A 13,981-nucleotide genomic window follows, 5' to 3' on the forward strand; every position below is an offset into this window, starting at 1 on the left:
CCTGTCATCTGACTCAGAACAATTCCATTTCAATGTCAAGTCAAACTGAAGCATAAGACAAGTTAATAAGGAATCTGTTTTGAGGTATGCAGACTAGGACTGGTCATTTCAAACGCAGCTTGCCATATGTGGGTTTAGAGAATGCAACAAAATCTCAACCTGCCTTCTAGATTTAAAAAATCAAATTCAAATCTCAATTATGCTGCATTAAATTGTTCTCATTCAAGAACTGGTTTTCAGTCCTTCAATAAACAATCCAGTACCATTCTATTGCAATTATTTATATAATCATGAAGTCTCAAAATACTCACATCTTTAAAATCAGTATTTAAACCATAGTGAAACTATTCACTACCCTATTTAGGAAACATTTAAATACACATTAAACACCATATGTCTGATGAAGCCACTACGCAAATGATTACCTTATATAACGTTTCTGATCATGCAACGTTGACGGAGTTTCAAGCAGCTTATCCAACAAAAGTTCTCGTAAAGCTTCAATTCTGGTTTCAACTTCAGCATAATCTAGGAGTAGGGAGCAGGAATAAATCCAATGTGTCCTTAAGCAGTGTCATGAACTGAAAATTACATTAGTTTCCTAGGGTATCTGACATTTCTGGAGCTAATGTGGAAATCAATAAAAATCATTTTATAACAAGCCACATCTGAACATATTATACAAGACAGTTTTATAAAACCAGAGAATTAGACTTTCAAGTCTTTTCAACAATATGTGAGAAAGATACTCAAAGTCACATTTTAATTGCTGTAATCTTTTTTTATGTCCAGTAATACCAAGCCTAAATAAATAAATAAAATTGGCCGTGATTCCACATTTTGTAGTATATACCTCACTCAGAAAACTTTCCAGATATGTTGCTTAGAGTAATCGGCTCCTATAAATCCATAATTTGTATGGATGAAAATCTGTATCAAAACCACAAAAAGCTCTTTGGTCTCCTATGTGCTTTTTAGCCTTAAAGCTAAAAAACCCCAAAACCATTAGATAACAGAATCTGCATCTTACATTTTTTGAACACTTGAACCTCTGTCTTTCCGAAGAGGGACTTGGCTTTTTCGTAGTCATTAATAACCACATCATAATCGCCCTTAAAAACAAAACCAAGCATTTACATTTGTTAAGAAAAAGACCAATGTCAAAAGGCTACTTTCAGCAAACAGAAAATTATTTTTAAAGTATTATACCTTCTGGATATTTCTTTCAATGTTTAAGGGAAGATTGAAAAGAAATTTAAAGCGTTGAAGAACATTAAGCGCGTTTCTCGTTGAATCAGCTTTGTCCTTGCGACCCAGCACTTCTTGAAATAAGGTATCTGCTGTGTTACTGGCTCCTATTTCAAAAAAAGGGTGACAGTAAGAAAAAGTAGAGTAAGTAATCACAAACAGATTTTCTTCATTTTAATGAGTTATTCAAGGTGTTTTTAGAGCAAATGAGTAATTACTGCTGATTTTGATATTTTTTGTTCAACTGTGTTAACATTTTACAACTGCTGAAATTCTATTTCAAAGTGAACCACTTAGCATTTTAATGTGGTAAGACCCCTGTGTGATTAAAAACAATCACTCTTTCCTATTTCAAATGCTTAGCTTTGCTGCAGATATTTTATAGTTTGCTTTGGCTCCAGATACACATTATGCATACCAAATTATGCATCTCAGGATATAGAAAAAGTCATAGAAAGCTTTACATTTAAAATAAGTATAATTACATTTTGGTAATTAATGTCAGAGTTTCTAAAGTTATCACTGGGTTTTGCAAAAAAGTTTTTAATGTTTTAAAGTCAAGTCTTAAAAATTATTAACAATATTTGACCCATTTAAAAGTACCGATGGTCAAGACAAAGACAACGTCATGACTAAAAAAGTCTAACTAGCTGGTCACTGTAACAGAATGAATACAAATTGTCTTCACATTGCATTTAAACTCTCATCACACACAGGATGAAGCCTTAACCAACAATTTCATGTATTTAAGTCTATACTATCTACAAACACTCTTCAATAAATACATTACATATCGCCCTAAAACCTTTGCTATCCTAAACTAAAAAGCCTTCTATTTTCTAATAAAGATTGCTTTTTAACACAGAATAATAAAATTTCATTTATAGTAGAGAAGAATTACACTACATATGAATATTAGCATTTTTCAACTTATGACTTACTTTTAATTAACCAAAACAAAACAAAAAAGGGGGAACCGCTTTAGCCTTTTTGATCATTGCATGTAGAAGTTTCTACATTATCTGGTCTAGTGACTATACTTTAAGCAAAGATGAAAAAAATTACATCAGTCTCACTGGGTGGCTTGCATGCCATTTTCTCTAGTCAACACTGTGGGTGGCCTGCTCATGTTAAAAGTAGTCTTTGTAAAATAATTGTTATATCTAAATAATGTTTAAACTTTGTTGAAATTTTGAAGCCTTGATGTAAAAAAAGTTTTGTCAGGACATCTATTTCCACCACATACTATTCAGGATAAAATACTTTAATCCATTAAGGAGAAATGCACAATGAAAACAGTTAGCTGCACATTTAAATACAGATCACTGTTAAAGTATGATTTTTCTCAAGGTTATAAGAAATTATTGTTTTATAAATCTTTCTAGTAAATAACATTTTGTTTGTTTGAATTCATATGTTTCTTGTGCATTCTTTTAACACTCCAGAAGCAATGTGCTTTACCTGGGAATTAAATTTATATTCACAAAGTTTTTTTGTTTGTTTTTGGTTTTTGTTTTTTTTTTTTTTTTTATTTAATGCAAACCTTTTTTAAAAGGTAATTGACAACTGCAGGAAGACCACAGTGAATTCTATTTTCAACTCTTTATGAAATACTCAATTCAGGTAAATGATTCTATTTTTTTAGGGTATTTTTGATTAATAAAATATGATTCTATTTTTTTTCCTGTTTTATAAGAAATTGAAATATATCAAATTACTTAATAATGTATTCATAAAATTCAATACTTCATGCAAAACAGGTCTATCTTAGAATTAAAATATTGTAACATTTCTTCCCTCCTCATCCCTCCAAATTCTTTCTACAATAACAATCTTTATCTCTTGATTACTGATGAAACATCCATAGATAAAGTTTCAGTTCTTATATGGACTAATTATGTTTTCAAAATGGATGATTCATCTACAGTGCGTGAATTTTTTTACTTCAAAATAAATCTCTAGTTATTCAACAGTTGTCTGTCTTAGAGCCTGACAAAAACACTACATAAAGGAATTTTATTTACTTCCTTTAATATACATTCTTCAATAAATTAATTATAAGGCACTGTATGTTTTTAATAAAATAAATTTAACAGCTTGTTACATCTATACTTATTGTATACTTGTTACATATATACTTATTATAACATCTATAATTTCAGCTAAAACACCAAATTGTTCTTTCACTATAGCAAGCCACTTTAATTCAAGAATTTGGAACCCTCTTAACATGCATTCAGATGCTGTGGAAAACATGCTAATTTTTAAGGGTTTGTAACCAAGCTCACACAACAGAGCTTGTCTCTTAAAACATGCACCTACAGTCCATAAAATGCACAATTCAACTAAAGAATTAAAGTCATCTTTGAAAGCAGTCCCTGCTACTCATGGATTATGGAAGCTTTTCAATGGTCAGGCAAGAAACAAAGCTTTGATCCTAAACTACTTTGCATAATATTATTTACTCTTTTTAAATCCTTGTATTCCTACTTCCCTGCCTCCCACCCATCATGACTTGCAAAGTATCATGAGGAAAAGCAGCCAATTCTTTTCATAGCAGAGCCAAACTTCAAACCACTCTGAAGTGTCTGGCACAAGTTTCTCTACCGTTCCAGCTTGAAAAAGACAGCTTGCATTGTCTACATAGAGAGTTCAGCCACCATTTATCAAATGAAACAGTAATTACATATTATAGGTAAATTTGTCTTATATAAGTGTCTATAGGAAAATAACACAGACCTAAGTTTTTGCTTTTTTATTTAAAATCTCTTACATGATTTAATACAAGGGAAAGTGCCCTCCAAGGAATCTGTGCTTGGAGCATGACATGGCTTAAATACAGAGCACTGAGGATTGCACTGGAAAATTTCAACAAATGCTTCTTTTCTCCTACCTAGATGTACCAATATTCTGCACACAGATACACGCTACAGTCCTTACATAGAGGTGTGAGGCTTTATGTGGTGCTTTTTGGTGATTTTAAAATTTTTTGGCAGTTTGGTTTTTTTCATTTCAGCCATCAAAATGAGGGAATAACAATGTTCAAAGTACATCTTTATTGTGAGCATCAAGGAATCATGACTAAAAAGGACTAGAGCTGTTCACAAAACCCCCTGCTTTCTTTGTGCTCCCCACACAAACACACATACAGTCACTGCTTTCTTCATACAAGAGAAGAAAAACAGTGAACTTCCATGTCACTTTCTTGATTTCATAAAACACAGTCAGACTTTCCAACACTGAGTCAGCTATCTGCATGTCATTCCTGCTTATTGATACAGCACTAAGGGAAACATCCCTTCCTCTGTGAAAAAAATCACAATGAAACAAAGTAAAATTATCTTGGCAGAAGTCCCAGAATTAAAAAAAAAAAAGGAACTTTTTTGATCTGATGAAACACATACCAAACTGCAGCAAATTCAAGCCATCTCTCTCAATGCAACCTTACAGCTAATACAGAGAAAGAGAAAACAAAATACTGACAGCTTTTCATGGTTTCTAGAAAGAATGCTCATGCCAAATAGTCTAAATGCCAGCACATTAAGTGAAAAATATTCTGTCAATAGACCTTGTTACTGCAAATATCTTATAACTGGGTTTTTTTCTGCCTTTACTTGAACATCTCACAATCACGGTATTTAGCTCAGCCCACCCTTCTACACTTCTGTCTATCCATGTAGTTCCTTCATTTTCCTCATCCACTCAATTGCGAGCCAACCAAAATGAATCTAAAGTAAACACTTTAGAATATCTTTATTTTGATATTTATTTGCTTTGTTATCACCAACACTGCCCAAAGTCGTGGCAACCGCTGCTACTTATTTCAAAAGATGCATTATCACACCTTGGAACCACTGTCACCAAACAGGGAAGGGACGAGAGACTGTTTTCTACTTTCTACAATATTCCTAGGAAAATATTAAAGCCTGTTAGAAAGTCCAAAGTCCATAAATAGTTGCTGCTGGAAGGACAAAACTTACTGTTCAGGACATTCTCCAGTTTTTGCGTCATGGATCCTTCTACTTTTTCCGTTCCATCCGCTTCCAGTTTTTGATGGATTGCTAGAATAAAGAGTCTAGTTAAAATGCAGAACATTTTAATAGGTGGGAACACATTACATCAAAGTGACACTTTTAAACACTTTTAAAATTAAAAATAAAGTGTTATTTTTCTCTTTAGACACAAAAAAATACAAACATGCTTTATGGCAGCAGAGCCTAGTGGAAGACAGGGCTTAGAGCCAGACACTGCAGAATTTTAACCATTACTTTGACACAGACTTCATGTATCTTCTTGAGCAAGACAGTAATGCTTAAGGGAAAAAACCCACAAACATATGGACAGAATAATCTGTTAGTTATTATAATCTAAATTAGCCATCTTGTACAGGTATTAATTAAAGTTTGTATTGTGAAAAGTACCATTTAAACACATAATACTTCTGCTTTATAAGTCACAGATGTCACAAAAAAGAAATTACCAATAATTTAAGGGTAGAAAGGGAATCACTGGGAACCTTGATGATCCCAAAATCAAGTGCTAGAACATTCCCCCATCACTTCCCTTCATCTATAAAAAGGCACTCCTAAAATACAATTTAAGAAGCATTAACCATTATCACAATGTTGCTGTGTAATTTTGCTCAAAACAACAGGAAAACAGAGGAGAGGTTTAATTTTTTTTCATGATGCCTTTTTTTTTTAAGATGCTATTTTTCTCCTGTCCTAAAATGGTAAAATCCTGAACTCTTATTTCTGTGTGGTATTACTAATGGAGGAGGAAATGCACATTGCCAGCACTAATTTATTATTTTACTATAATTTACTCTAATATCTTTCACAGGGAGGGGGAGACTTACTAGCATAGCCTAATGACACTATCTTATTCTGAAAATATGAACAATGAATGTAGTGTAGGTAGTCCTTTTTTCTACTTCCCCTCTATCACACAGCCCTCCTTCCCTCTTCTACTGTTCAGAATAACCAGCACAAATCAGTATTTTTCTCTTTTAAAGTATTATTCCTGTATATATGCAGCACATATAAAATAAGATTTCCCTTTCAATTTTTTAATCTGATAATGTATAAAATGTGCTCTATCAAATAGCCATCAGCTCCTATTGCTTCAGATATATTTGAGGCTTAAAAAAACCTCCTACTGCTTTCTGCTGGTTCTCAGTAGAATGGAGCGAAGCTAAACTACCCTTGAAAATAGTGATACTCAGTGCTTTGAAAAAAGCAAGTAATGATATATTTTAGTTCAAAACACAGATACAGTTCTGAAAGCAGCTTCTCAATTGTTCCAGTTTATCTTGCTCCAGTTTGTTTGGCAGAGCAACCTAAGCTCCTCAGCTGGATTCTTTTAAGGTGAAAAGATTAGAAGAAGCACTCCAAGACTACATCTGATGTGCTCAAAGAGATACCTGGAATTCAATCTACTGGGTGAAGTTTGAACTAGGTCTGAAATATTGCCATAAACTGCACATACCATGCATACAGCGATGCCAGATGCCATTGCCAACTGGTTTCCTCTCCAGTGCCATCCCTATTTGCTCATGCCATGTAGATGCAAGCTAACAAGTCAACCCGGACAGGAACCCTGGGGCATCAGTCCTACTGTAAGGAGTGAGCGAGGGTGGCTATTCTGAAAAAGAATGGCCCTTAGAGTCTCCATCCTCTTTCAAAGGAGGAATTTTCATTGGGGGGAGGTAGAGGAGACAGGTGAGTAAAACCAGTGTGTAATTAAAAAAAAAATAGAAAAGAGAAAAATGAAGGAAAATTTCATTATTCTCAAACACCCAAATTTGACCCTTCAATCCCTTGATCATACACAAAGCATTACAGGAAGTCTTGCTCTCATGGAAATATAAGAGCAACTCTATTTTTATTCTTAAAGTCATCAGAGGGGAAAAAAATCTAATTAGGACACCATATTTATTAAGATAATCAATGCTGAAATGAAACTGATGGATTTTTGAGACTGCAATCTATCTGTCTATCTATCTTAGAAGAAGGTGTGTTATTTTGTGTGATATTTTGTGTACAATGGGGACAGTACTTACCAACAAAAATACTTCTACAATTTTTTAACAAAAGCATTAGTGGCTCTACTGACATGATTCCAATTCTAGATATCATTTTCAGTCAGAGGCAGCCAATTATTGTAGTGCAATTAACTTTACATACTGAAAAGCAAGTTCAGCAGAACGGCAACCACAACATAAACAGACATTTTAAAGCCAAATGTTGCAAGTACTATTGGAATCACATCAAACTGTAATGATTTTAATTTACATATTTTGAAGTCATTCTATGAAACATACTCTTGAAAGATACTTTAAAAATAGACATGGATAAAAATCTAAGTTACACACTGCCTCAGAGGTTTTTAAAATTTGGCGTTTTGGAACCATTAATTACATACCATTAATTGCTGACCAATGCAATATCATGTAGCTTCTGAAGGGGGCACACATGAGCATTTCCAAAAATGAACTGTAATATCCAAACCTCGATCAAAGCATACATACTGGCAACAAAAGGTAAAACATGAGGAGGACTTTTTCCTCATACATAAGTTTTGGAAGAGCACTATCTACCATGTTAGAACCTTCAAAAAGCCTTAATATGTAGCTTCTTATTATGAAGGCAGCTTATTTAGAAATTATGATGATTTTAAAATACATGATCTTTAATCAGTTGCTGAAAGCAATTCTCTTTCTCATCTTATTCAGAAAAGAACATACAATAGCAATTTACTATTCCCTCACCTTCCTTTTAGAAGGCAGAAAGTAATTTCTTTTCACATTGGTAGCTATTGTGCACAGCAACCTGGAAAACAGTATTAATGAATCTTAGTTTGAAAATTTTGATGTTTTAAACCCAGGAAGAATGGTCCTATTAAATCAATTCAAAATGCACTTTCAGACAGAGAAAAGTATGTCAGTGGGGAAAAAAAATAAAATAAACCAAGGTGTTGAGTTTCAGAAATGTGGAAAGCACTGCAGAGTACAGATAAAGGCATATTAAGCATATGTAACTAGGAGTGTAAAAAAAAGGCATTTTTGAACAATTGTCTGAAATAAGGTATTTTAGGACATTCTGTAAAGTCTAAACCTACTTAAATTACTCTGTGTTCATGCAATAAATTTGTTATATTTCCTTCTACATGTTTAAGCTACTTTGTTTACTGTAATTATTTTTACACATGATATTCCGATTTAGCAATAGAGAGAGAACATTCATTGTGTTCCAAGGCTGAGTTACAAAAGAAAAAAAAGTCTTAAGTTTCCACAGTGAAAAAGTCTTTCTAATAAAGTCTGAGCTTACTCCATCTGCAGCAAATGATTTTGAAAGTGCATGTTCCTTCCACGGAGACCAGACAAAAAGTCGTTGATTTAGAAGTTTAGACAAGCAAAACTATATGCAGTCAAGAAAAGTATCTGTAGACCTCATCTTTGAAAGGAATCTAGAGATAGTCAAGTTATTTTTTTCTCTGAAAGCACTAAATCCATCTAATAGTGGGAAGATACTGTTTGGGACAACCCTGTTCTCCCGTACCCAAAGCGCTTCCTTTTGCTGGATCTAGCCATCACACAGCTGCAGGGCAGCTGCAGTGAGATAATCTGGTGCAAAACTAACTCAGTAAAAAAGAAACATTGCTTTACTGATCAGTGAGCTTGCCTCAGTGGGAGCACTGAAGTATAAGGAAAGGTGCATATGGCCAAGGGAAGGTGGAAAGACATCCTATTCTTTCCGCACTACCAGTACTTAAAATGACCTTCAAATGCAACTTCTTATTCTCAACTCATCACTGGCTGCAATAAGAAGAGTAAGCAGAAAATTTTAGGTCTTCGAAGGCTTGAAGTAAAGGATGGATGGGATTTTTCTTGAACTGCCAGTTACCCTGGATTTACCTGACCCCAGATTTACCAGAAAAGCAGTTGGAAACTTAGGAGCATCTGTTTTTAGGAGCTTTACTGTAAGAAGCATACAATAAATAAAAATGAGGAAAGGCTACATCTGGATGCTTCAACTAAGGCCAGATAATTAACTGTATTTTGTATCATCTTTGCCAGTAAGTGTTCACGTTTCCCTAAGTCAGGATATTTAAAGGCTTGCAAACTTCACAGCTGCAGGCAGATACTGATTAAAAATAGTGAAGAAACTAAGTTGAAAACTCACCTCTAACTGCAACTAAACACACCAGAATACAGGCAAAGTTTAATCTGGTAAATAAGCCGATATACAGGTTTTGTATTAAAATAAACTGCAATTAATTCATTGCTACTTGTGTTGAAAACAATCTTATTTAATCTAAGAAAGGCTATGGGGTTTTTTGTTAGATTTACGGTAACCATGAATCTAGTAAATTAAACCACACTTCCAGGATCACACAGCTTTTCATTTGCAAATTTCATACTTGATTTCTTTATTAGACATTTTTAAAATGTATTTTGAGATAGGCACCAGGCTTGGCATTCTCAAAAGGTCCTCAGCCTCTCAGCTCAAAGAATCACAGATGAACATTTTCTACCATTTTCTGACTAAAGGATGGCTAGAAATGCATTTGGCATATCTGAAAATCTTACTCATTTTCATAGAATCGCGGTTAAAGAAAAAAGTACTTGTAATAAATCACATCCTTTTAGTCAGATGCAGAAATCAGGAGGGGAAAAACACAAGAAGTGCAAGGCCGACTCAGAAAAGCATTTAAGAAGATCTGATGTGGTAACTAAGAACCTGGCACCAAAAAACAGTAATGGAGGAATGAAGAACACATCAGAACATAGCCAGGATTTATGCCTAATGCATGAATAAAAATGCCTTTGGTTTCCTTTATGGGAAAATTAACAATGTTTTGTACTTTAAGCAAAATATAAGAAGGTCATTGACGAGGAGAGCATCCCTATGTAAGATAAAATCTGTTCGAATGAATTTAACAGGACTGCAGTACTGCATATAAAGAGGAAAGCAATAAAGACAGCATGCTATGAGTGGAGCTCCTAATACATTACTCTATGAAAATCTAAAAAACAAAAAAAAAGTAGCAGTTTTTTTCCTTTGGCCATTGGTTAATAGTGCTAAGTCTAATTTGGTTTGGTCATTCCTGCAGTGCCCCTTGAGAATTCCAGGTATTTTTGAATTGGCATAGCAAACTCAGCTTTGTTTTGGTTAACATTATTAATCCTAACAAAAATGACAAAATACTGAACTAAATGCAATACTGTCTTAAGTTGCCTTTTTGTGTTTTGTTTCTCTAGCATTTACTTCCTCAAGCTTGTTTATCCAACACAGTGGAAAAAATCGAAGAAAATGGACAGAATTAACATGATATTTTAAGGTAATTGAAGCACAGTGTTAGGAAGGGAGGCTTTATTAATATATAAACCCCAAAAATTTTAATCTAAAAACATGATGAGACCAGAAAACTTGTTCTCAGATGGATTTATATTAAAGCAAGTCTGATTTCTTTGGGCGAATATCTTGGAAATAGGCAGGAAAATGTGGCTTATTATTCTGCCTATGGATGCACTAAAAATTCCAGGAATGGATCCTTTGCCAGAACACTTCAGAATTAAACAGTACAGAAAATGCTATTCTCTCTTTACTGGCACTAACTTTCTGCCTCTGTGAAATGTAAAAATAGTAAAAAAAAAAGAGAAGCTTCTAAATGTTGCATTTAAAAGGTGGTATGGAAATCAAAATGGAATAATGTAGCATGAAATAAGGGGGTTTTATGGGTTTCAGGATAAATCTCGATGAAATTTAATCACGGGTAAATTTTTTGCACACTTGCAATCAATTGCAGAATTAGCTGTTTGAAAATTGCAATTGCAAAATGTATTTCTCTTTCTACATGCTTTACTATTTTTCAAATTCAAACAAAAGAGTTAACCTACCTAAAAAAACCACAACCAAGTTGATAAAATATGACAGCCACACAGTAAATATAAGCTCTCAAAATTACATCCCTTTAGAGAAATTCTGCCAGTAATTAGCTTACATCTCTACAATAGTAACTGATGAAGAAGATACATGAGCAGCCAGCACAAAAGCAGAGCTTGGGCAGACAATTTTCACTATGACCTGTGACCATTGCTGCTGTTTCCCACATTTTCTAATCAAATTTTCTCTTGCTTGAGACAAAAATACCCCAACTCCCTACACAATACCATGCTAGGATCTACACCAAAGGAAAGTTGAGTCTTTTATCAATTGTGGTAACTTTTGCTTTTATAAAACTGCATTAAGGTAACAATTGGCGTGCTACAAAAATTGACCCTAAGAGCTGCATGAAGAGGAAGCATTCACCCGAGACTAAACTATCTACCACCACTTACATAATTTATGGCACCTCTTTGTCAGGTCACCTTTCTCTAAGAATACATTTCTCATTTTAATGTTCCTCTTGTTATCTAGTGGTGAAAGATCAGAACACAAGTTTTCAACAAGCAAAATTAAATTAAGTTTAATTTAGCGTGGCTATTTTTAGAATGCCTAATTTAGCACATCTGTTTTTTTAGTTTGAATACTGAGAAGGTCTATAAATGTAAGGAAAAATATGAAGCAATGACAGTACTTATCCTTCTCATTCAGCTTTTCTCTGTAAGGGTAGCACAAAGATGATTCAAGTATTCAGATAGGAGGACCCACTTGGAAAGCTGGACAGTGAGCAGAGACCATTTCAGTTATTGCTTCATGATACTACATGGAGGCATGATCATAATTCTTAACTTGAAATAATGTAATTTTCACCTGCTATGGGGCACACACATGCAGGGGAACTGCCTCTGAAGTGACTGGTATGCTCTCAGATATGTATCTGATACATGCAGCATCATTTTTTTGCCAGCTTGTTTCCATGGCCCTATTCTTTCTTATGCTCTAAAAATGGTCATCTTTGAAATCACTAGCTGTAACAGCAGAATGTTCTTACCCTGCAAAGACAATATTCTATCAATATTCTATACTTGAAGTAGGAGGAGGAGGATAACATTAATAGACACACATCACACAGAGAAGTAGAAACACAACTATTCCAGACATTTCAAGTCACCTGTACAACATTTAGGTAGCAATCATATATTTGAATTTGATTTACTCAGATTACCAAAAATCCATACTCTTTGAAAAAATATACATGACAGTAAAGGAAAGGAAAAGTGTGAATTAGATTTGCTACAAAACAGCAATGTGACAACAGCAAAACCTGGTATATCATCCCAATCCCATGTTACCAAGCAAAACCAATCATGCACTAGCCTGCATGGCTTTTTTAAATTGGGAAAAAGAAAATAATTTCAAAATTAATCATCAATCTAGTTTGCAAACAGAATCACTAATGAAAAATTTGCTCTATATAATCTCTTTAAATTTAAATATAACAAAATTCCTCAAAAGTTTGAAGCGAAGGGACACATTTAAGACAGACTAGCATCAGTTTTTAGCTTCTCAATTTTCCAATCTGACTCAGAATTGAATATAGCTCAGGTGATTTTTTTTGTTTTACTTTAGGAGAAAATGAATTTAACAGACATAATAGCAGCAGCACAGCCTGACTCCAACCCTGGATTACTAACATGCTCATACTAGAATAAGCCTTAGGGAATGAACTGTAAAAATAGTCTACAGAAAAAAAAACAAAAACAAAACCAAATAAAAGAAGCAGGCATTGGCCAGATTAGGATCATTTCAGCCATACCATCCTAGCTTATGTACTAATACAGGTAGAAGACAAAAGGCCAACTATAGTCCAAGGTCCCTATCATGCCAGTATTCCCACAGGCCATGCATCTGAACAGGAGTAAGAAAGGGACAAAAGGAACAGTGCTCAAATAGTCAGCAGCACTTCTTTTGTACAGACTTCTTTCTGAAAATCACAAAAAATGTGTTTGTAGTTGTAATTGCAAAAAAACTGTTGCCATGGCAAACTAGAGAGCCAAATCTAAACCTCAAATTTGCTCATGATATCTGTGTTTTAAAGACATTACAGCATCTTCTTTACCTGCCAATAGAGACGTCGTACTTACATGTTTTTGTATAAGTGAGTGACTGAAGTAGTCATTTCACTATTTTTTTGCTATAATTTAAATAAGAAGAAACTGCAGCCTTAGGTTCATTGCAAAGAGTATTTCAGAAAAAAATATACTGAAAGAAAATTAATTTGCTAACTTTCCTAACAACTTCTATGTGGGACTTGATTTGCTCATGATGGTAAAATACGTCTTAACTAAAAACACTTAAACAGGCACCCTTTTAGAAATGCTACTTTCTAGGCTGCAATTAGAGTTACAGGAAATGAACCAGCTGAACTCCCTGACACTGACAAGTAGGTCAAGTTGAGATAAACCCTGCTCTCCTCAGCTCAGTTTACAGCTCCCTTCAGCTGACGAAACAAACTTCCTGTTGAACATCTCCTCTGCAGAGTCACTGTCAAACTGCCAGCCAAGCTAACAGGCAGAGAGACATGGGGATCTGATAAGGTTATTCTATTTTCCCAGAAATTAAACCAAACAAGGATGGGTTCTGGTCTATTTGAGCTCTTATTTTGTTAGCAAACAGCTTCTAAATCACAAAATACAATAAACATCTAAAAACTGTTTTTTATGCTTTCCATTGCTTATTTATGAAAATATTAATAGTCATTTAAATGTGTAATAGAGTCTGATAGTACACTTAAGATCAGACAGAATTTACTCATCCTAACTCATGAAAAAAGCTGCACAATAATC

The 13,981-nt window shown here is 34.1% G+C and overlaps 1 protein-coding gene across 1 annotated transcript in view; it reads right to left on the reverse strand.

Moving 5' to 3' along the window:
- Positions 1-13,981, reverse strand: part of EXOC2 (exocyst complex component 2) — a 125,478-nt gene that overhangs the window by 73,530 nt on the left and 37,967 nt on the right. Inside the window, exons 7-10 of the mRNA XM_059478863.1 lie at positions 5,229-5,309; positions 1,210-1,355; positions 1,031-1,112; positions 426-528 (exon numbers count right to left, since the gene is read on the reverse strand). Coding sequence (XP_059334846.1) covers positions 426-528; positions 1,031-1,112; positions 1,210-1,355; positions 5,229-5,309 — 412 coding nt within the window. The remainder of the gene's footprint in view (positions 1-425; positions 529-1,030; positions 1,113-1,209; positions 1,356-5,228; positions 5,310-13,981) is intronic.

The sequence above is a fragment of the Ammospiza nelsoni genome, chromosome 1, assembly GCF_027579445.1.
Source record: "Ammospiza nelsoni isolate bAmmNel1 chromosome 1, bAmmNel1.pri, whole genome shotgun sequence".
In the NCBI taxonomy this organism is placed as follows: domain Eukaryota; kingdom Metazoa; phylum Chordata; class Aves; order Passeriformes; family Passerellidae; genus Ammospiza; species Ammospiza nelsoni.